The sequence below is a fragment of the Cibotium barometz genome, chromosome 44 (assembly GCF_041138505.1).
Source record: "Cibotium barometz isolate CiBa-2024 chromosome 44, ASM4113850v1, whole genome shotgun sequence".
Taxonomy (NCBI): domain Eukaryota; kingdom Viridiplantae; phylum Streptophyta; class Polypodiopsida; order Cyatheales; family Cibotiaceae; genus Cibotium; species Cibotium barometz.
In genome coordinates, this window is record NC_141089.1 from 10,120,502 (window position 1) to 10,142,815 (window position 22,314).

At 43.3% G+C, this 22,314-nt stretch overlaps 1 protein-coding gene across 1 annotated transcript in view; it reads right to left on the reverse strand.

Moving 5' to 3' along the window:
- Positions 1–22,314, reverse strand: part of APG10 (Aldolase-type TIM barrel family protein) — a 54,572-nt gene that overhangs the window by 11,718 nt on the left and 20,540 nt on the right. Inside the window, exons 4-5 of the mRNA XM_086782218.1 lie at positions 9,848–9,933; positions 2,349–2,450 (exon numbers count right to left, since the gene is read on the reverse strand). Coding sequence (XP_086638344.1) covers positions 2,349–2,450; positions 9,848–9,933 — 188 coding nt within the window. The remainder of the gene's footprint in view (positions 1–2,348; positions 2,451–9,847; positions 9,934–22,314) is intronic.

Sequence of the window (22,314 nt, forward strand, 5' to 3'; positions counted from 1 at the left end):
AGGTGGTAAAGGCAGCGGAAGATGAGGTGATGCAGGCTTTGATGACAAGGGTGTTGCTGTACCTGAGGTGGTCGATGAAGAGCAGAGAGGGCTGCCGTCCTGAGTGATGGTGGTGGTGGAGCAAGCTCTGATGACAAGGGTGTTGCTGTACCTGAAGGCTGCAGGCTCTGATGACAAGGGTATTGCGTACCTGAAGTGGTGAGGAGCAGAGAGGGCTGCTGTCCCAAGTGGTGCAAGCTCTAGTGACATGGGTGTTGCGTACCTGGAGCAGAGAGTGGGCTGCGATCCCGATGTAGCAGAGAGTGGGCTGCTGTCCCGATGGTCAGAGCTGAGGCAAAAACGTTGATATGCTCTATGTATAGCAGAGGGGGCTGCTGTCCCATGGGCTGTGGCAAAACGCAGAAGATATGCTGATGTAAGCACTGATGTGAGCCCTGATGTATGCGCTGATGTAAGACTGATATAAATGCTGATATAAGCCCTGATGAAAACGTTGACGTCTGCTGATGTAAAACGCAGAGGAAGTGCTGATGTAGACGCTGATCTATGCTGATGTAAAACACAGATAACAGTGCAGAAGTAATCCTGATGTAAGTGCCGATATAAGCCTGATGTAAGGCTGATGTGAGCCTGATGTGAGGCTGCTGTAAAACGCTGATGTCAGCCTGAGGTAAACGCTGAAGATAGCAGAAGAAAAACGCTGATGAAAAGGATGTAAAGCTCAGATGATAAACGTTGAGGTAAGCCCTGATGTAGGCGGCCAGCAGATGATAGCAAAGAGGGCTGCTGTCCCACAGTGGCCTGTAGCAGAGGGTGGGATGCTGTCCCAGGTAGTGGCCAGATGGTACATGATATAACAATGAAGTGGTACACCAATGATAAAAGATAGGCAAGGCTATAAATACTTTGGGGCGGGGGCGGGGGCGGGGTGCTGGTCGGTCACCCTAAAAGGTGTAGGCCAGCAGCCAAGACAAAAACCCCAAAAAAATCCCTTTTTAGGGCTGGGAAAAATATTATTTTCTTCACACAACCATCGGGCCAAAAGTGGTTGTCAAGGCCTAAATCCATGCGTCCACACGTGCAGCAATTCGCTCCTCCATGCCAGAAAGCGCTTCCATAAGGGCCTCTGTATCCATGATGGGGTGTTAGAACTGGTAACCAATAAGAACCCAAATAGTGAAATTTTCCAAACCCCACTTGTGCAATCTTGGAAGCTAGGGACTCTACTCTATCCAAGCAATCAACACACACCAGTGCCAGAAAAGAAAACATTTGGCGGTTCCCTATGCTGTGACACCAACTGTAGAGCTCTTGTGCTTATGTGCTAGGGTTTGAGAGTAGACATAAGAGATAGCAACGGAAGCAAACACCGCACACACAATAGCCCTTAAACTACTGATTTTTATTATTTAAAAAGAAAAAAGTGTTGCAACTGAATTTCGAGTACAAAATATGGCTGAGAATGAAGACGACAATTCGCAGCCCAATGCTTTGCTAAAGATTTCCCCTTGGCCAGCCCATGCATTGCAGAGAAACGCTCTATAGAAGTCTAGTGCTGAAAAATGCAGGTGGAAATGACAAATTTCCCTTACTCGTATATATAGCACCTGATGTGCTGGGCCTGTTTGTGATACGGTCGGCCAGGTCAGAGGACTGCCCACAACTTGTTTCCACTGGCTGACTGCCATGTGGCACCTGGACCTGTAAAATGCTGCACATCCTGCCCATAGGCCTGAGCGCCTGGCTACAGGGGCTGTCATGGAGGTGTGTCACAGTTGAACAAGCTATTTATGCAGAGTCAACGTGACTTCCGTTTGCAACTTTTTGGATGACTAAGGTATGACTTACTTAGCATGTACTCAGCTTAATGTACTGTTCTTTTTATTGACATAAGGATCTAAATCTAAATATCTCAGAAGAGATAAAAGACCAAGAGTGCTAAGAAACACGAAGAGTGTGACTTCAAGAGTAAATGACACCTGCACACTACACTTAGAATGCCAAACGTGGTGCACACACTGTCAAAAGTAGAGTTCAAGCCCTTATTTGATGTAGACTTGGCATAAACAGGTAAGATAGTGATGCTTGGAAGCCTAGCCTACTCACCCCGCTTCAGTATGCTGATAGCCATGCCATTGCCAATACTCTTATGTTTTGCACTCGATAAACCAGGGTTGAGCAACTTGCACCACAAGCACGTGTGTGCATCCCCCCCCCCCCCTTCCCCGCGCCCCAACAAACACACACATGGATGCACACATGCAAACATGCCCATACATTTACAAGTGTTGTACAGATGAGTGGAATCCTATCCAATCATAGAGATTTCAGGTAGTTACGAGCTGTACCCTTCTTCTGCAACTAAGATCAACCACCAGCCTTCTTTTACCGACCACTTGGACGAGTTCCTTCAGCTTTTCAAAATCCAGCTTTCCATCTGTAAATATAAACTGCACACACCAAAGCCATATCAATACATAAAAAAACACCTAGGGAAGAACAAAAGTCGCTTAGGAGGTTAAACTTTAACATAGTATGAGTATAGAGTACTATAGAAGAAATACTGTTAGCATTCCATAATAGATATTGTAACAAGATGATGATATGACAATGAGCATTTGGCTAAGAGGATGTTAGTAAAATGGACACGGGACCTACCATTTTCCGAGCTAAAACCCACGAGCTCCCGAGCTAAGGTATCACAAAAGAGGAGCAATTACTAACTTTTTGAGAAAAATCACATGATCCCACCAGCATGTTTATCCAAGAAATATGGATATATTATTAAATTATGTATTTTTTACATTCCAAGAAAGAAACATTGATATTATATACCTAGATGAATCCAAGAACATGCCCAAATTCACCTTTTCGGAACGAGCATGTTATATACTCATGGTAGACAACCCTCGAGACTATATAACTATCAACTCCATTATGCATAGTATGGACTAGATACTATGACATCCCCACTAACGTCCTCAGTGCCCAATAGTTGGTGTAGAACTCTGTATCAAGATATGCTCTCACACACGCACTCCACACACACACACACACACACACACACACACACACATAAGAGCATATATTCACACAAAGGCCTTCGTACTGAGTTACACGATGGCTAGAAAACAAGCACAACTAAATATTAGGAGTTACATGTGAGGGTGGCATGGAGAGAGACTAGTGGATTTAAGACACGGGAATGTAGGCATATGTAAAGGAGATCATGCCCATGTAAGAGACTCCTCTCCATGCACATAATCAACAAAAGTAGGAAGGACAAGGAGCTTATGGGTCTGTAGAGGAGATCATCCCTAGATACATACATACTAGGATAGACTTAAGTAATGTCACTGAAAAAAGCATAAGAAATAGCTTTTAAACTTATCCAATTATAAATCTATATCTTTATTTTTTCTTATAAAATTCATAGTAAATCATGTTTTTTTTAATATAAGATTTAACCCATTGAATGCGCTCAAATGGCATTTTTCCTTCGATTTGAGTGGTTGGATGACTATATTTGGACATTAGATGTGAGCGTTATGGCAATTTTCAAAAGCTGTCTCAAGTATCGCCAGCGAAAGTACTTGGGATTGTCTTCTTTCACAAGCTATCCCAAGTACTTTCTCTAGAAAAAGTACTTGGGCTTGCTTTCTTTCACACCAAGTTATCCTAGTTCATGTGCCAACAGAGGAGATCTTGCTATCTTCGGGACTCCTCCTTAAGTACTTTCCCTAAGGGGGAAGTAGAGAGGAAAAGGAGGTCATGGTAATGTAATGGAGAACATAGCCATGCTAGGGACTCTTCCCTAGGTACTTTCTACAAGTGAATAGGGAGGATATGGAGGTCATGTGTGCTTGTAGAGGAGGCCACACCAGGAAATTATACTGAACATGTATCCCCACTAACTCTTTTTTCTAGTATGTTGTATAATTTCTTGGATAAATATATGAATTAATGCATGTGAAAATATATAGCTCGACATTTTTAACTCGGAGGTTTTAGCTCGGTAAATGTGCATACCCAATTGGCACAAGCATTGCTGGAAAAAAAATGTCACAAACACTAGCACAATCACTCTCTGATTAGGCAGCTAAGTGACATAGTCGCTTGAGAATCTAACTCTTTGGGAGTCTGATTGGCTTATGTCCATGAAACATGTTTGTGGTCCACGCCTGCCCTTGCTGGTTCCATGGATGGATTCTGCAATCTCCCATGTTTTCGTAGTTTACACAAGACAACTCATCTATAGATGGACCTCGATCTGACCTCTAGCAGAGGAATGTGGTCCACGCCTGCCTTTGCTGGGTCCATGGATAGGCTCTAAGAAATCTCCCTGGACTCTAAATCTTGTAAGCTAGTTCTACTCTCTACTGACCAATCCTTCAAAACAAAGAAGTAAGAAGTTTCTGGATGGTATTCCATCTCGTAGTGTGTGTCCTGAGGATATCTCCATCTCAAGGGAGAGAGAAAGAAAAGAAACACAAAATGTATTAGAGTCTTACAAAAGAGCACAACGGTCTATGAGACCAAGGTAATACACCAAGAATGTATCTATGATCCACAATGGTGTAAAACATGCAGAGAGAGGGAGAGAGGAATTAAAGGATGAAAGAAAGTTCTTATTGACTCCTAAAGACCCAATGGGTCTATGAGACCAAAAAGTGTTACAAAAGTTTCATGTGTAAACTAAAACATGGAAAGAAAAACTACCAAAAGAAAAGAAAATAGGCCTAATGTACCATATGGGCTCTACATGTAAAGTGGATAATGAGGCCAATGAAACCAATGGAGAAATGAAATGAAATGATATATTAACGTCTTCCAAAGGCCAAAATGACCTATGAGACCAAAAAGGTTACAACAATTGGTGGATCTAATACAATGTCTGTGTAAGAAAAGCTAAAACAACTAAACAACTAACTGAAACTGAAACAACAACTATGAGGAAAAGTAAGGTACTAGGAGCTCCTAATGGATAACATCTGGGAAGGAAAACTCCAGCAACAAAGGTAAGCATCATATACATCACTATCCAAAGATGTCTCTCATCGGTCGATGGCGGATATCCTCGATGTCCTCCATGGTGAGTACTCTGACTGGACGTCATGTTGTGCTAGTATGGTCCCGATCCTCTGTTGTAGTCTCCGCCGGTGTCGAGATGGGCCTCTCATCTTGGGGCGCCTGGTCCGCCCCAGCTCTATAGCCCGATCAATCAGTGTACCTCTGGTGAGGCTATACTCTGGGGCTAGCTGCAATGCCTATTATCCTGACTGCTCAATCTCTGGTCGAAAGAAGTCTGTAATCTGCCTCTTTAGGTGTCTCTCCCTCTCTGATCCCCTCCCTCTCAAGAGACCCTCTCTATGTCTACGCAGCTCTAGCAAGTATAATCCGAGGCATCTCTGATCCTGGTATCTCATGACTCTGGAAAGTGGTCCGAAACCCTCTCTAAACAGGCAGTGAAAACGGCCTCGTATCCCATAATATACTCGACAGTGACATATGTAATGTAACTCTACCTCTGGCTCCATCTGGCACAACTGACAAATCCTAGCCTCAGCTCGTACTCCTCTGAATCTGCCAGTCTCAATCTCTCGCTGGTGTGAGGATGTGCGCATCTGACCAATAGCACACCGTACCCCATGAGAAAGATGAGTATCCATGTAGCTGGGCCTAATCACAAACCCATCCTCCGTGAGCTGGAGAAGATGATCTCTATAGAAAGCCATCTTCGTACCAAGCTCATGTGTCGGCTGTATCCATGTCCTCCTAGTGTCCAGCTGAGTCAAGTCCTGCTTGATAAGTCTGGTAATATCTGCCCGTGTGAGAGAGAGGGAGGGTGCATCCAAGGAGTACTGAAATGGAGGTAGCCTATCCATACTAAAGCCATGCAGTTGGAACCAAGCTGTCATCTGTGCATACCAACATGATCCGTCTCCCTGTGATGCCAACTGTCGTGAAGACTCCAGGAGACTGATCGAGTGAGTGCCTCTACTACCAATGGGGGGGCAGCCATCTCTGCACGGATAATATCATGTGGTACGGAGGCCTTGGCCCTAGTCATCCGGGAAATCATAGAAACCAAGGGCCTCTCCACACATCTCCATCCATCAGTGCTACCAGCTCGGCTATGGTGATCCACTAAGGGTCCCCATATCTCCACTCCATACAGCATGGCTAAAGTGACCAAAGTGTCAAAGAGCCAGAGCTTTGTTCGAGGTTCCTGAAACTGAACCTGCGAACACATCCTCTCTAGTCTCCCCGATGCTGCATAAGATTTGGTCAATAGTCTAGCCCGCAAAATGGATTAAGCTCTATTCATCTCCTGGTAGTGTGCCCAAGTTGTGTATCAAGGGTGCCCAAATTTATCCCGGGCAGCACCATATTTTTCCCTCTGTTCAAGGCCCTTCGTTGTAGGGTTGGCCACCCATTTTTCACATGTTTATGATTTGCTAGTCGTGAGTCCTTTTCTAGAGCAAGTCGGCCAGCTCCTGTAGGGGCTATAAAAGCCAGGCTCTTATTTCTTTTGTACTCACCTTGACAGGGGCTTCTAGGCCCAGGTCCTCTCTCAGGGGAGTAGCTCATCATGCCCTCACTTACGGGGACCACCCCTTGCACACGGTTGTTTGTATCATTGCTTCTTCATCATTATGCAGATTCGTTTTCTTTCTCTCTGTGCCCCTGTCTCATGCTTTCCGCTGCGCACTTTTGACATGGTATCAGAGCACCAGGTTGAAGCTCTTCTACAGAAGGTGTTCTGGTGTTTTTTGAGAGAGGAGGAGGTGCTGGGCAGCATGGCTGCGTTTTTTCTGGATAAGGTGCTGTGGGCAGCCCCTATAGCTACGTGCTGGGACCTTGTGAAGAGGTGAAGGGGCAGCCAGTAGAGGTGAAGATCAGCCCGCTGCGTTTTTTTCTGCCCCCAAGTCAGAGGTTGAGGACAGCCCCCTAAGGCTGCGTTTTCTGCAGATATGGGGCAGCAAGTAGGGGAGATACACGTGCTGCGTTTTCTGCATATCTGGGACAGCCAGAGGAGGTGCTGAAGGTGCTGTGTTTTCCTCTTCCCTCTCTTCTTTTTGGTACACGTGCTGCCAGCTGGTTACAGCAGCGCTTTTTGCATTATCTCATCTGCGTTTTTGGAGGCAGTGGAGGCAGGTGTTCTTTTCCTGGAGTGGTGCCTTCCCACATGACCTTGAGCCCTTGCTCAGCCAATCATTGCTTTGTCAGAGTTTTCAGACTCATGGGTGCACACTTGGATTCACATCCTCGAGGTGTGTGTGGAAGACAATCAGTCCTTTCTCAATAGCAGAGGAGGTCTATGAGTTTGTGCCAATTCAGCATAGTTTTGCTGGTGTATAGGTGTTTCCTTTAGGTTCTCAAGGTGTTCACCTTGAGAGGGGGATGTGGTTACTTGGCAAGGTGAGCCACTCCTATTTCCCAGGCATATGGCCTTCTGGATTACAGGGTACAAGAACAAGAGTCTTCATCCCTAGGATGAGAATTGATTTGGGAACATGGTGTATAGGTTGAAATCGGCATTCATGCAGAGGCAGGCTAGGACATTTGGTGACGAGAGCTGTTGTCGAAGTTCACAGGTACTTGCTCAGTTGCAAGATGGGTACAAGAAGCATGGTAAGTGTACAGGTTCATTGGATACAGATAGGTACCAGTGGAGCAACAGTTTGGAGCAGATGATTGACATCAGATTGTGCTTTGGGATGATGAGTTGTGGATGGTTGGTTCCACATGGACACATGACTGGTTGGTTGGGAGCTTGCCAGTTGGGGGTGTCAGAATTCGGCAGGAGAGCTTTCTTGAGCTCAGTGCCATAGTTAACACCAAAGAGCTCAAGGGGTGTTGCCATGAGACTGGGTGACTCATAGGGGTGTGTGAGTAGTAGTCCCATCACGCGACGGCGAGTTATGGATACAGGTTTTAAAGGTTAGGTGCCAGTAGGATTGTCAGCTACAATGCTGGAGGTATGTTTCTTCCACTTGGAGTGTTAGCAAGACAGAGAGGCATTCTTGGACCGAGGGATACATGGAGATCCAGACACGTAGTATCTGGAGATTGGTGCTCAACAAGCTCAGAGTTAGAGGCTTGAGTACCAGGGCTGTTGTAGACAGTGGGCCTCTAGGGTGTCTAGCGGGGGTGCCAACAAGGAGACAGTTTGGCGGTGTTCTCTAAGGAGCAAATTTTTTTCTTGGTGGTAAGAGAGTCAGATGACATCCTTTCTTAGGCTGGAGAGGGAGCACATTGTGTGGACCGGCGTGATACAGATTGGGTTGGAGATATGGACATTTGGTGGTTCATTTTTGGATTTTGCTGGACTTCTGGATCAGGAGCAGTTTCATGGAGTAAGTGGGCCCGGGTCCTCCCTCAGGGGAGTAGCTCATCATGCCCTTACTTACGGGGACCACCCCTTGCACACGGCTGTTTGTATCATTGCTTCTTCATCATTATGCAGATTCGTTTTCTTTCTCTTTGTGCCGATGTCTTACACTTTCAGCTGCGCACTTTTGACAGGAGTGTGGCGCTGGACCACTCGTGCGAGTGGTGGGCTACTAAAGACCAAAGGGCCTATGAGACCAAAATGTAGTACATGTGATCCATTCGTAGACTGGATGTCAACAAGATATGGACGTAAAAAAGCTGTCCCAAAAACCAGGGCCTACATACTATGTGAGCCTTGCATGTACAATGAACAATGTAAGTAACCCAGCCCATCATGTAGTACCCTCCAGGACTGACTAAGTAGCACCAATGTCCACCTCTCGTGCCAATGCCGCTCTACGACACCCCTAATCTGGTGCTGGCAGGAGGAGGGTCTGGACCTCACGGCTTGAGCACGTCTGGCTCTTAGAAGAATCTGTGCTTTCTCTTCGAGGACTCAACATGTGCGGGTTGCCGATGCCTATCAACGCTGATTAACAAAAGGAAGCTTCTAAAAAGGTTGTGTTGTCTTCTGCAAACTTAAAATACAAAAGTTCATGTTTGCCCTCGTTGGAAGGTGGAGACCACTCTGATGGTTACTTACGTGAAGCAGGAAACATAACTCATAGCCTCTTTCCCAAGGCGAAAAAGCAATGGCATAGGTGGGCATCCCTAACAAGCTGATTGAAAATCTGAAATTTCCATCCCCTTGGGCTGTCAAAACGAGAGCCTTTTTTCTACATAAACTTCTATAATCCCAATCTATTAAAGTCCCATGTCTAAAAGTCCTTCCAAGTATCCCCTGTCAGAATCATAGTTGCCAAAAAACATGTTTCGTTGGGAAGCATACCCAAATGAAAATTTTATATAGGTTTTTTTCAAGACTCTTTTTTTAAGGTGCTATTGTAGTCTATGCTAATTTGAGAGCACTCATGCAGCATGTTGGTCTATCTATTTTTCATGTGTTTAAACTTTGGTTTCTTTTTATGTGAGTTTGTTAAATGATTCATGTCATGATTCATGAATCAGGATGACACCTGGATTCTGCATCCTGGTATAATGATTCAAACTTCATGCCTGCATGTTGAAAAACGTTTTTTCAAAGGCCAGGTAACTATGGTCAGTATGCCTTATAAAATCTAGTAGCTCAAATTGCAAAGGGATAAATAGTTTATAAGACCCATTCTACTGCAAAGCTTTGTTGTCCTGGTGAAGTAATGAAGCGAAAGGAGATGGTGGTAATAATCAAGCAGCAACAGCCATGTACACAAAGCTCGCAGGGTAGCTTTATGATGATAATGAATTTTTTCTCTTTTTAAAGTCTACATGCTTCCATATTTGAAAATTTATTAAAAACAAGTTGTAATAGCTTATATTGTGCAATGAACATAGATTTGAAGTAGAGACATACAGAAGTGACAATCACATGGCTTGCTCCACTGTCAAGGTACTTTTTTGCACTGTTTGGAGTTACTCCACCTCCTAACTGTAATCCACCTGCAGCAATAAACCAATCATATTGCAGTTAAGCAATCAATACACAGTATTTTTTAGCAAAGATAGTCTAAAAGGAAATCAAGTAATATAAAACGAAAGGCATGTTACTGCGTGTGATAACAGGATTAAGACTTGCCCAAACTAACTATGTGTCCTTGAGGTTAGCCTCAACCACGGAGAAGCATAGATGAGATCACCTTGTTTACTTCATCTTCTACTATGTTCTTTAGCTCAAACAAGAGTCTTGCCTTGAATAAGCATTCCCTAATAGCTATTTTCAACCAATGATCTAGCCTACATGCAAATTTGTGCAACAATCGATAGGTTTCACACCAATAATTGGGCACTAAAATAGAGGTTGCATTATTTGCATACCAGCAGAAATTATTCCTTTTGATGACTTCCCAATGGGCATCACTAATCTGGGATGGGGATTGTGGGGGAGAAACCATGCTTCCTTTGGAGGAGAACACTAAGGTGATGATGCCGTTCTAAGTATCCTGGGTCTCTTACCCTTGTGTATCTATCTTTGGTCTCTCTATGAACCTATATCTATCTCAAAATCTCTATGTTTGTCCTATATGCCTATATACGTGTGTGCACTGTTGTCTCTTCAACTTCCTGGCATCTCCTTTCTCTATTGTGCTCTAACTATCAACTGACATCTGGTAATACTATAGAATAGGATAGCTTCCAGAAGAGGGAACTGTAACTCATGCAGGGTTGTAGGCACTTAAGCTATTAATGAGATTATACATTTAGTTAATAAGCAACACACACGAAACCCACAATATTGAAGCATGTGACAGGACACTATGGTCTGAATGGGCTGAACACTTTCTCCCGCCCTCTTTGTCATGTGCATCTGTTAATACCCATGCTCATGGACATGATTATCCTTGCTAGCAGGTATATGAGCAAATTTAGGGGTAGATTTGGACCTGATTTTAAGGCCCTGGCACCTTGAGTGCCTGGAACATAGGCTATGGATGGGACACCTTTTGGGCACAGTTTAGAGGCAAAACGTGACTTTTTGGATATTATTATGCAGGTCAAAAAGGTAAAACCGACCTCAACATGACTTTCAATCCTATTCCCATATAAAGAATATCAAAGGGCACCAATGAGGTGATAGCTCAAGTGGTAAAGGTGTTTGTCTAGGACCAGGAGGTCCTAGGTTCAAAAACCCACAAGGTGCTTCCTCAGTGGCATCACTCACACGCACATTAAAACGTGCCTATACGAGTGGGTTCCTATGGGTTGTGACAAACGATAACTATAAGAGGATATTGGGCCTAGGGCAAATCGCAAAACCAAAGGGCATGGAAAGGCAGATATCTTACAGATCTCTCATGCATCTTTCATGTGTTGGCAAGAACCCCCGCATAGACAGTCTGAGGCAGCTCTAGGAAAAAGACAAGCATCTGGAGGGCACGACCAAGCTGTGGAATCAACAAGCTTTTGCAGGCACATAGATTAGCATGCACCAACCGGATCTAGGTCAAGAACCAAGATTATCCTACATATGATTTGGAATAGGCAGTAGATTAGGTCTACCTTGTCTTCTGTGTGTTTTCTTAACATGGGATTAGCATTAATCTATTTTGCTTGGCATTAATCACAAACTAGCTTCCACAACACCATGTCGCACTAGTATCAAGGCTTAGATCAACCTAGGGCACGCTGAATGATTAAAGTTTCAAAAATTAGGGTTTGCAACTCAAAATTAGGATTTCTCTCTTGCACGAGTTCAACCCTAACAACAGTGTTTTCAGCCCTAGATTCAATATGATGAGTGGAAAAATCAAATTAATTTTCCATTTTTAAAGTTTCAGCATATTTTTGCATGTAGCTTAGGTTGCATGTAGGGTAGGATATGCATTAGTCTTACCCTAGGTCTAACCTAGGTAGGAAATGGCTTCTGTCGGGCACTCCCTCAACAAGAACCTCACACAAATGGATAGCTTTGAAGACATAAAGGAAAGGCATCAGCAAGAGGAGGAGTTTCGCAAGGAGGAGTCTCAGCAAACTTGCAAAGGCAAGAAGAGATGAAACAACTCCGAGAGGAGATCCACCAGTTGGAGGAGAGTATAGCCATGATCAAACATATCCAAGAGGCCAAGGAAGAGGACCCGTCAACGACAGAAGGAAGAAGCACGTCAAGCACAACTTCGGGAATTTGCTGAGCCAGTCTGTCAAGTGCCAGACATGTGCAAGATGATCCCTGAAGGGCAACAGACAAAGAACCAGACTAGAAAACAGATTTGGAGCTTGTGTTGCTAGGTTTGGGGCACGAGAATCTTGTGGAAAGGGACAGGAGGCTGTCAGCCAGGTGTTGATGGAGTTTCCTCTGTCGGTTGCAATAAATATCTAAATATTTGTCCTGGAGCTGACCGACAGCAAGTCGGCCAGTCCATGAAGGCAATCCAGCCCTATAAAAGGGGTACACTTGCTCATTGTTAGGTACTCACTCCTCTAGATAGAGTCACTAGAATAGGCTTAGATTAGGGTTTCTACCATTTCATGAAGGCAGCCAAGGGCTGCAAGATTGTACATCCTTTTTGTACCATATGAACATACTGAATACTCAACTATCTCTCTCTCTCTTCTCTATCTTCTATATGCGTTTTGCATGAAGCATGTTCCAAGATGGTGTTTAGGGCTGAAAGAAGACTCCCAGAGCTTCCGCATGTAACATTGGTATCAGAGCATGATGCTCAGCAAGGCTAAACACTAATTCAGTCCCATGAAGGTGCACAGGTCCAAGGTACAGGAAAGTGCACACGTACGAGACCCAAGGAACACAAGACATGGAAGAACTTCCCAGGAGGTTGGTTGGTGGTGTTTTACAAGACCCAAGGGGAATGGCAGTCTTGTGAGTCGGGTGCCACTTGGGGCACACCAGGAAAGGCTTTCAGGCAACGGTTCTAGGGAAGGATGATCCTCCAAGGGGTGGAGAGTGAGTGCCAAACTCAATAATCTGGAAAAGAAGACTAGAGAAAGTGTTCAGGGACAGGGCATGAATGGAAAGAGGACAAGATGAAACAGATGCACAGATCTTCATCAAAATTAAAGTGGATTTGGAGACCGGGCCGGGTTTTCAATGAAAAGGTTGCCACGAAGGGAAGGATGACTGGTTGGGACTCCGTGAAAAGACAATGGGATGATGACAGCCATCCAAGAATAGAAGTTGGAATCCCGTCATCAAGTTTAGTAGAGGAGGATATCATGTGCAAGACATGTGTAGGCTGATCCCAGGGCTAATCCCTAAAGGGCAACATACAAAGAAATAGACTAGAATAGATTTGGAGCTTGTGCTGCTAGGTTTGGGACACAGGAGAACCTTGTGGAAAGGGACAAGAGGCTGTCAGCTAGGTGTTGATGGAGTTTCCTCTGTCGGCTACAGTAAATATCTGAATATTTGTCCTGGAGCCAACCGACAACAAGTCGGCCAGTCCATGAAGGCAATCCAGCCCTATAAAAGGGGCACACTTTCTCATTGTTAGGTACTCACTCCTCTAGGGAGATAGAGTCACTAGAATAGGCTTAGATTAGGGTTTCTACCATTTCATGAAGGCAGCCAAGGGCTGCAAGATTGTACATCCTTTTTGTACCATATGAATACCGCCACCGTCCGTTCCACCCAGCTCCTTCAGCAGTGTCCGCCCTGCCTCTAGATTATTGAGTTTGGCACTCACTCTCCACCCCTTGGAGGATCATCTCACCAAAGTGAAAGATTTGCAGGAACAATTGCTCAACATTGATGAGGTTATCCCAGACAGACAGATGGTCACCAACACTCTTCATTCTTTACCACCTTCCTACTTGGGCTTTCACACCTCTCTCAACCTCTCTATGAGAGGAGGAGGTGATCCCGTCACTTTTGAAGAGCTGGTGGGTTTACTCTTGCAGGAAGAGCAAACAAGAGCAAACTTAGCGAGCAACCGTGGTGGCGACAAGGCATTTACAGCCAAGGATAAGGGTAAAGCAAAGAGCTTTAAGCATGGGGGACAACAGTCTAGCAAGGCTGGTCATGGACAACCCTCTTCTGGTAGTGAAAAGTCTGACAAAGGAGATGCAAACAAGCCCAAAAAGAAGGGCAAATGTCACTACTGCCATAAGCCTAGACACTACATCAATGAATGTAGGAAGCGGATTGCAAAAGAGAAAAGGAAAGAAGCAGGCAATGCAATAGCAGACTCTTCTGATGACAAAGCACAGCAATCAGCTAATGTAATTCAGGAAGAGTACACTTTTTTGGTCACATGCACCAGTGACACACCAAGTGCTTCAGACAATGATATGTCTTGCATTGCATCTGACAGACAGGATGTATCATGGTATTTTGATAGTGGTGCTTCGAGCCACATCACTTCATGCAAAGATGTATTTCAGCACTTGATTTATGCTTCAAATGGCCGCACTGTATCATGTGCAGATCATACCACATATCTAGTAAAGGGAATTGACAATGTCATACTTATTGCAGCCAATGGTGCCAATATATGTATGAAAAATGTATTGTATGTTCCAGGCATAAAGAAAAATCTGCTCTCCGTCTCAGCCATAAACGACCAAGGTTTAAAGGTTGAATTTGAAGATGGGAAGTATTTGGTAAAAGACGCATCAAAGGGTTATGAAATAGTCACTTCTAGAACACGATACAAAGGCTTGTATAATCTGGATAGCTATGACAAGCCTACTTATGATGCAAATACAGTGGCTGCCCACACTCCTGCTATGCATGATGCAGAGCTATGTCATGCTCGTTTTGGACATGTAAATTTTCGGAGTTTGATGCTTTTGCAGAAGCATCATATGGTTGATAATATGCCACCTCTTGAGTCTCCACCAAGACATGTATGTGAGGGGTGTATTTTGGGAAAGATGCAACGAAAACCATTCCCCAAAGATGAAGCTGTTAGAGCTGAAAGTAAATTACAGCTCATACATAGTAATGTATGTGGTCCAATGCAGACACAATCCATAGGGGGGCATCTTTACTTCGTCACATTCATTGATGACTACTCCAGGTTTGCTTCAGTTTACCCTTTGAAATCGAAAGCAGAGGTGTTTGCATGCTTTCGACACTTTGTAGCAATGGCTGAAAATATGTGTGGATGTAAAGTCCAAAAACTCCGCTCAGATAGAGGTGGAGAATACATGTCAAATGCATTCAAGGATTAATCATTATATGCTTCAAAAGGGCATCAAACACCAATGTACTGTGTCTTATACACCGCAATAGAATGGTGTAGCTGAAAGAAAAAATAGATCTCTCATGGAGATGGCAAGATGCATGGTGAAAGCACAAAAGTTGCCTCACAATTTTTGGATGGAAGCTATAATGTGTGCACAAAAGTTGCCTCACAATTTTTGGATGGAAGCTATAATGTGTGCAACTCATGTGTTGAACATGTGTCCAACAAAAGCTTTGAAAACCATAACACCATTTGAGGCTTGGTATAGCCGAAAGCCAACAGTGGATTATATGCGTACATTTGGGTGTTTGGCATATGCACATGTGCCAGAACAACTCCGAACAAAGCTAGATGACAAAGCAATGAAATGCATTTTTGTGGGCTACGGCAATGAGAGCAAAGGATACCGTCTTTATAATCCAATGCATTTTTGTGGACTACAGCAATGAGAGCAAAGGATACCGTCTTTATAATCCAACAACACGAAGGATTTTTGTCAGTAGAGATGTGGTATTTGCTGAAAATTCAGAACAGCCCATGTACAGCTTGTATAAAAGTAATGATACAGGCATACAGGACATGTTTGATGGACTATTACCCATTGCAATTAGGGGGGATTCATATCAGCCAGCCCCTACACAAGAAAATCCTCATGTAGAACATGTGGAACAGCTAGCCATTCAACCCCCTTCTATGGAAGAAGTGAAAGATCTTGTCAGGGAAGAGCAAACAGCCATAGACACAGCCAAGTTAGTGCCAAGATGGTTGCTGAAAACTTTGCAAGAAAGCAAACTTGCAGCTCCACTCACAGGTAGAACAAGGGCTAGTTCTAGCCATGCATTGAATATACATCGTGGGGAGTCTGCATTAGCCATGGGTGGTCTCTTTGATTCAGAAGAGCCTTCTTCTTATGAAGAAGCACATGAGAATGAGCATTGGGTGCAAGCTATGCAAGCTGAAATCTCTTCTATCATGAAGAACAATACTTGGGATCTTGTGGAACTGCCTAAACGCAAGCATGTCATTGGAGCAAAGTGGGTGTACAAAGTCAAAAGGAAGTCTGATGGTACTATTGACAGGTACAAAGCAAGACTTGTGGCTAAAGGCTACTCCCAAAAAAAGGGGAATAGATTATGAAGAGACTTTTGCTCCTACTTCAAGAATGACCACAATAAGATCAGTGATTGCATTGGCTGCACATAAAGGATGGAAAGTGCATCAATTGGACATCAAAACTGCATTCTTAAATGGGGATTTACAGAAGGAAGTATATGTAAATCAGCCCATTGGTTTTGTAGTTCCTGGTGAGGAACATAAAGTATGCAGATTACACAAAGCATTGTATGGGTTAAAGCAAGCTCCAAGAGCTTGGTATGATAAAATACATGCTCATCTAACCAGCCAAGGTTATGTGAATAGTCTAGCTGAAAGCACATTGTATGTGAAGAAAACCGGTGCCGATATTCTCATAGTCATCTTGTATGTAGATGACATGCTCATTACAAGTACTAGCAAAGCACAAATTTCAGATTTCAAAGCTAATTTGAAAGCTGAATTTGATATGTCAGATTTGGGGCCTTTACACTACTATCTCGGCATACAGTTTATGCATACAGATGATGGCATTGCTATGCAACAAACTAAGTACATCAAAAGTTTGCTAAAAAGGTTTCACATGGATGAATGTAAGCCCATTTCTACTCCAGTAGAACCAAGTGTACGCCTTACTATGCATGATATTGGAGAGCCTTTTGAGGCCGGCATTTACAGCCAGGCAGTGGAATGTCTCATTTACTTGTGTAACACGAGGCCAGACATATCTTTTGGGGTGTCTTTGTTGAGCAAATTCATACACAGCCCAGGCACAAAGCATTGGCAAGCAGTCAAACGCATTTTTCGTTATCTTCAGGGTACCCTGGATCTTGGTTTGTTCTATCCCAAGGGGGGCAGCTTGCAGCTTTATGCATACAGTGATTCAGATTGGGCTGGAGATTATGATACCAGGCAATCCACAAGTGGGAATTGTTTTTTTCTTGGCAGTTCATGCATATCTTGGTTGAGTAAAAAGCAACCCACTGTTGCCACATCTACTTGTGAGGCTAAGTACAAGGCAATGTTCACAACTACAGTAGATTGTGTATGGTTGAGGAGATTATTGGCTGATCTTCGTGAGTGTCAGCAGACACCCACCACCATTCTCACTGATAGCCAGAGTGCTATGGCCGCGGCACGAAATCCAGTATTTCATGCACGTACCAAGCACATTGAGATTCATTATCACTATGTCAGAGAGAGGTTACATGCAGGGGAGATCAATTTATCTTACTGCCCTACACAAGATAATGTTGCAGATCTATTCACAAAGGCTTTACCTCGAGAAAAGTTTGAAGCTTTCCGCAAAGCTTTGGGCGTACTCTCATACAGAGAGTGATCTGCTACCTTGTACAGGTTCACACTTCCACTACAGGGGGGATTTGTAGGCATATGCTCACTTATGGTAGTACTATGTGTGAACAGGGCTTAACCAAGGACACTTTTTTCCCCATGTGGTTTTTCCCCTTGGATATCAAGTGTGAAAGGACACTCTACATATAATATTTTGTACTTCTATATTATATGGATGTGACACACATGCAAGGGTTGACTTGCATTTTGTGGCTACCACACTTTTGGCTCTCTCTCTCTCTCTTTTATTTCTGTGTGAGCTTTATCAGATTGAGGATGATCTGAGAAACTCAAATTCAAAGTTGTTTTCAGCTTCTCAAAAACAAGCCTCCAAAAGTCACTTGTAAACTTAGTCTCCCTATCACCGACTATGTCCTAGGGTAACCCGTACAGTCTAAACAATTGTTCGATAAACTGCCTTGCTAATTGCGTAGCTATAATGGTCTTCCGTGTCGGTAAAACTCTAGCCATTTTTGTTAAGCGATCCACCACAACCCAAATAGAATCGTGGCCTTGAAATGTTCTTGGCAATCCAGTAATAAAATCCATGGAAATACTTTCCCATTTATTACTCGGGATTTTACAAAAAATGCAACATCCCAGCCTGTCTAAAGCGTTCAGCTTTATTTGCTTGATAAACCTAACACTTGAGGACATAATCTTCTACATATCCTTTCATCTTTGGCCAATAAAAAGTGTGTTTTACTGAAGCTAATGTCCTGTGTACCCCAGGGTGTCCAGCAGAAGGGGCGTCGTGACACTCCGTAAGAATCTTGGACCTTATGTCCGAGATCTGTGATACACAAATTTTGTCATTATGGAATAGTAAACCATTTCGAATCATCCACTGGTCTCCTGCAGCCTAAATGGAAGGCTACTCAGTCACTGAGTCTTGGTCAATCAATGAGATCCCAACCTGGATCTTCTGCCAATATGGACCAAAATAACTATCAGTCCTGCAAAGCCCTCTCAATGACTGAAATAAGTCAGTAGAAATCTCGGTGAATGACAAAGTATTCACCTCTCTAATCCGACTAAGCGCATCTGCAACACTATTCATGGACCCCTTTTGATAACAAATCTCAAAATCAAAATCTTGCATTAACTAAGCCCATCGAGCTTTTCTTCCTCTCAAATCATCCGCATCACACACATACTTGATCAATACCACAAACTTGGAGCCATATAAATAATGTCTCCAAACCTTGAGAGCGTGAATCACAGCATAAAGCTCCTTCTCAAGGGTTGGCCAACGAGATTGAGTGTTGTCCAACTTTCTACTCTCGAAAGCAATCGAGTAGTGCTAAGATAGGTGCTTCCTTGACTTTATCTTTCAAAAGTCTAAAGGCCATATCCAGATCGTTATTCCAAGTGATAGGCTGATTCGACTTCCGTCCACGACCTTTCAACAAGTCGGTCATCGGTAGTGTGAGCTGAGAGTACTCCCACACAGATTTCCGAAGAAAAACAACAAAACCGAGAAAAGAATGAAATTGTTTCATAGTCTGCGGTATAGGCCAGGCCAAAACCTTCTAAACTCGATCATAGTCAATGCTCAACCCGTCTCTTGTGATCTTGTGTCCCAAGTAAATGATTTACGTCATAAAAAACTCACATTTACTTAATTTAGCATATAGTTGATTGTCTCTTAAAATAGTTAAGACAATCGTGAGGTGTGTAACGTCATCCTCAAGAGTACGACTATATATTAAAATATCATCCAGGAACACAACCACAAATTTGCCCAAATGTTGACGAAAAAGATCGTTTATCATTTGCTGAAAAGTGGCTGGAGCATTGGTTAACCCAAAAGATAATACGAGAAACTCGTAATGGCCATTATACCTAGTCCGAAAGGCGGTTCGTTCGACGTGCCTTTCATGAATACGTATCTGGTGATAGCCAGTACATAAATCTATCTTTGTGAAGTACTTCGCTTCGGCTAAACGGTCAATCAGGTCACCTGATCTAGGGAGAGGATAACGGTTCTTGATTGTCAGTTTGTTTAATCTCTTGTAATCTATACACATTCTCCAGGTGTTGTCCTTCTTTCTCTTGAGTAACACAGGTGCACCCCAAGGTGATTTACTTGGACGGATCTGGCCCATCCTCAAATAATCTTCGAGTTGTTTGGCCAAATTATCTTCCTCAGCCTGGCTCATCTTGTAAGTACGATGATCCACTGCCCTTTCAAGTAGTAAGCGTGATGGCAGTTCCTTAGGAAATACATCTATAAACAAATCAAGTAACTTCTGTAATTCTTTGCTTTCAAACACAATTAATTCATTGACATCCATAATAGGTATGAGAAATGAAGAAAGTGGAATCAACACGTACTGGAAAGCATTATACAAAGAAGAATCCATTATATTTTCAAAATCAACGTTATTTACAAGAGGTCCCTGAGAGGGATGTATACAATCACCTAAGATACAATACTAGGTGTTCCTATGTTCAAAAGAAAAAGTATGACTAGACCAATCTATCTGGACCTGAAGAGTCTTAAACCACTCTATCCCTAATAACAAGTCTATATACTCTAGATGCATAACGTAGCACTCCAGAATATATTCGTAGTCCTGAATCCAGATCAGTAGCTTCTCCACCTTTCAATCCCATACTTGCCGACCCGCAAGTAGGCGTACCTCGTAGGTATGATCGCTAGGTGTTGTGTCCAGACCTAATTTCTGCACAAGTTTGTAATTAACAAAGTTGTGTGAGCTGCCAGGGTCCGGAGAAGATCATGCAAGCCAAAAACTTTAGAGTTCAACATACAATCAGAACAGGAACTAGGGCGAGAAAGTACAGTGACTGAAGTACCTGTTAAAGTCAACTGGTTATTTAGTTGCCTTCGGCTTGGGTCCTACGTTGGTCTTTGCACCCTTCTTCTTCGGGCACTCGTTACGCATGTCCTTTTTCTTCGCAGACAAAGCAATGTCTCTCCTTTTTGAGCTTCAAAGTCTTGAGGCGGTGGTTTTTCTTTGCTGGGGTCGAAGTAAAATTCTTCGAAGGTTGGTCCGAAGACTTTCCTTCTATCGTGCTAGCCATCGGTGTAGAGAACTTCCTTTTGTGCTTATTTCCTTGCTCGGTCACGGGTTTAGATTTGGAAGAAACCATTGTATCGTCATAAATACGAGCAAAATGAATGGCCTCGTCCAAAGTTTTGCATTTGTTGTTTTTAACTTGTAAACGATACGAGTCGAGTAAAGTAGAATCCATCTTCGTAGCTTTCATCTACAAGTCTCTAAATTTTTGGAGGTAGACCTCATAAGTGAGGTTCTGCGAGGTCATGGTCAAACTGGCAAACTGAGCAACGATATCGTAGTCATCCTCCTTCTTGAGGAATTCTTTCTTGAAGACTTCTTCAAACTGTGCCCAGGTTGTTGGTTTAGGTTTGAGTTCTTTCCACCAAAGCAAAGCTTTGCCTCAAAGGAAACCTGCTGCTAACTGAATCTTTTTGCCATCGTCATATGGATGAAACTGGAAATGGACCTGCCACTTATGTAGCCATGTGTCCACTATCGCCTTGGTACGCTGCTTTTGCTCGCCCCCAAACTGTTCCGGAGTAATGTTGGGGCCTAAAGCAGATGCCAAGGTATCCATATCCAAGAGAGTAGACAGGATAGTGGTCAATAAAGAGATGGAATTTTATAAAGCCTACATCTGCGCGGCAACTTGTGCCTGGCATTCCGAGAAAGAAGCTTCAAAAGCAACTTTAAACTCCTGAAAATCAGATTTTGATACAAAATCGTCAAAAAGATCGCCATCAGTGGCCTCAGTAGCCGACAGGTCTTCACGTTTGGGAATGGGTTCCATCTCCGATTCTTGGGTCGACATCTTGAAGAGGGTAAGATGAGAGAAAAGCTTGGCTTTGAACCAGGAAGAGTGCTAGAGAGTACGAGGAGAAGTGTGGCAAGAAGCCCACTTGAGGCGTATTTTATAGGCCTTCCCAAAAGCATGTGTTTTTATACGGTGCTTTTGTGTTTTTTTTAAAATTAAAAAAAAACACCATGCTTGTGGGCTTTTTTTTAAGAAAAAAAAAACCACCCATAAAGCTTAGTAAAAAAAACACTTTTAAAAAACACGTAAGCTTCACAAAACTAGTCACATAGAAGCTTTTTAAAAAAATCTATAGGTTTTTTGTTCTTTAAAAAACACACTTTTGATTTTATTATTTTTTAAACCCCTTTATAAAAGTTCTAAAGACAAAAACAATGCACATTTTTTTTTTAAACAAAGGCTTAAAACAACAAAAAGCGGCTGCTCCCTGTCGGCAGATTGCTTTCCGCTTTTTTCTCTGCAGAAATTCGTTTGCCGATTTGCAGCGAAGCCCTTGACTTGCACGCCTACAACTGGTTCGAAAAGGAATGACGTCGCCTGAGCAATCGCCAACCAGCCCTCTTCTACTCGACACCAGTATTTGCTGTAGTTTCTCTCTCATAGGCTGCGTAGACTAAACAGCCGACCAGCATACATGCGATAGCTGCTCACGCTGAATCATGCAGTCAAATGAGATCTACTCTCCTCTTCTCTCTTTTACTTGCGAATTCACAGCCTTTACCTTATATTTCTCTCCTTGCCAATAACAACTCTTCTTCTTGCTTAACAAACAACCCATTGCATGACCACAACCCACTTGGGTTCCAACAATGCAAACATAACATGCTGAATTCTGAAAAAAACAGCAGTATGCTCGAAAAACAGCAGTCTTCTCAAATTCTAAGAGCATATATTC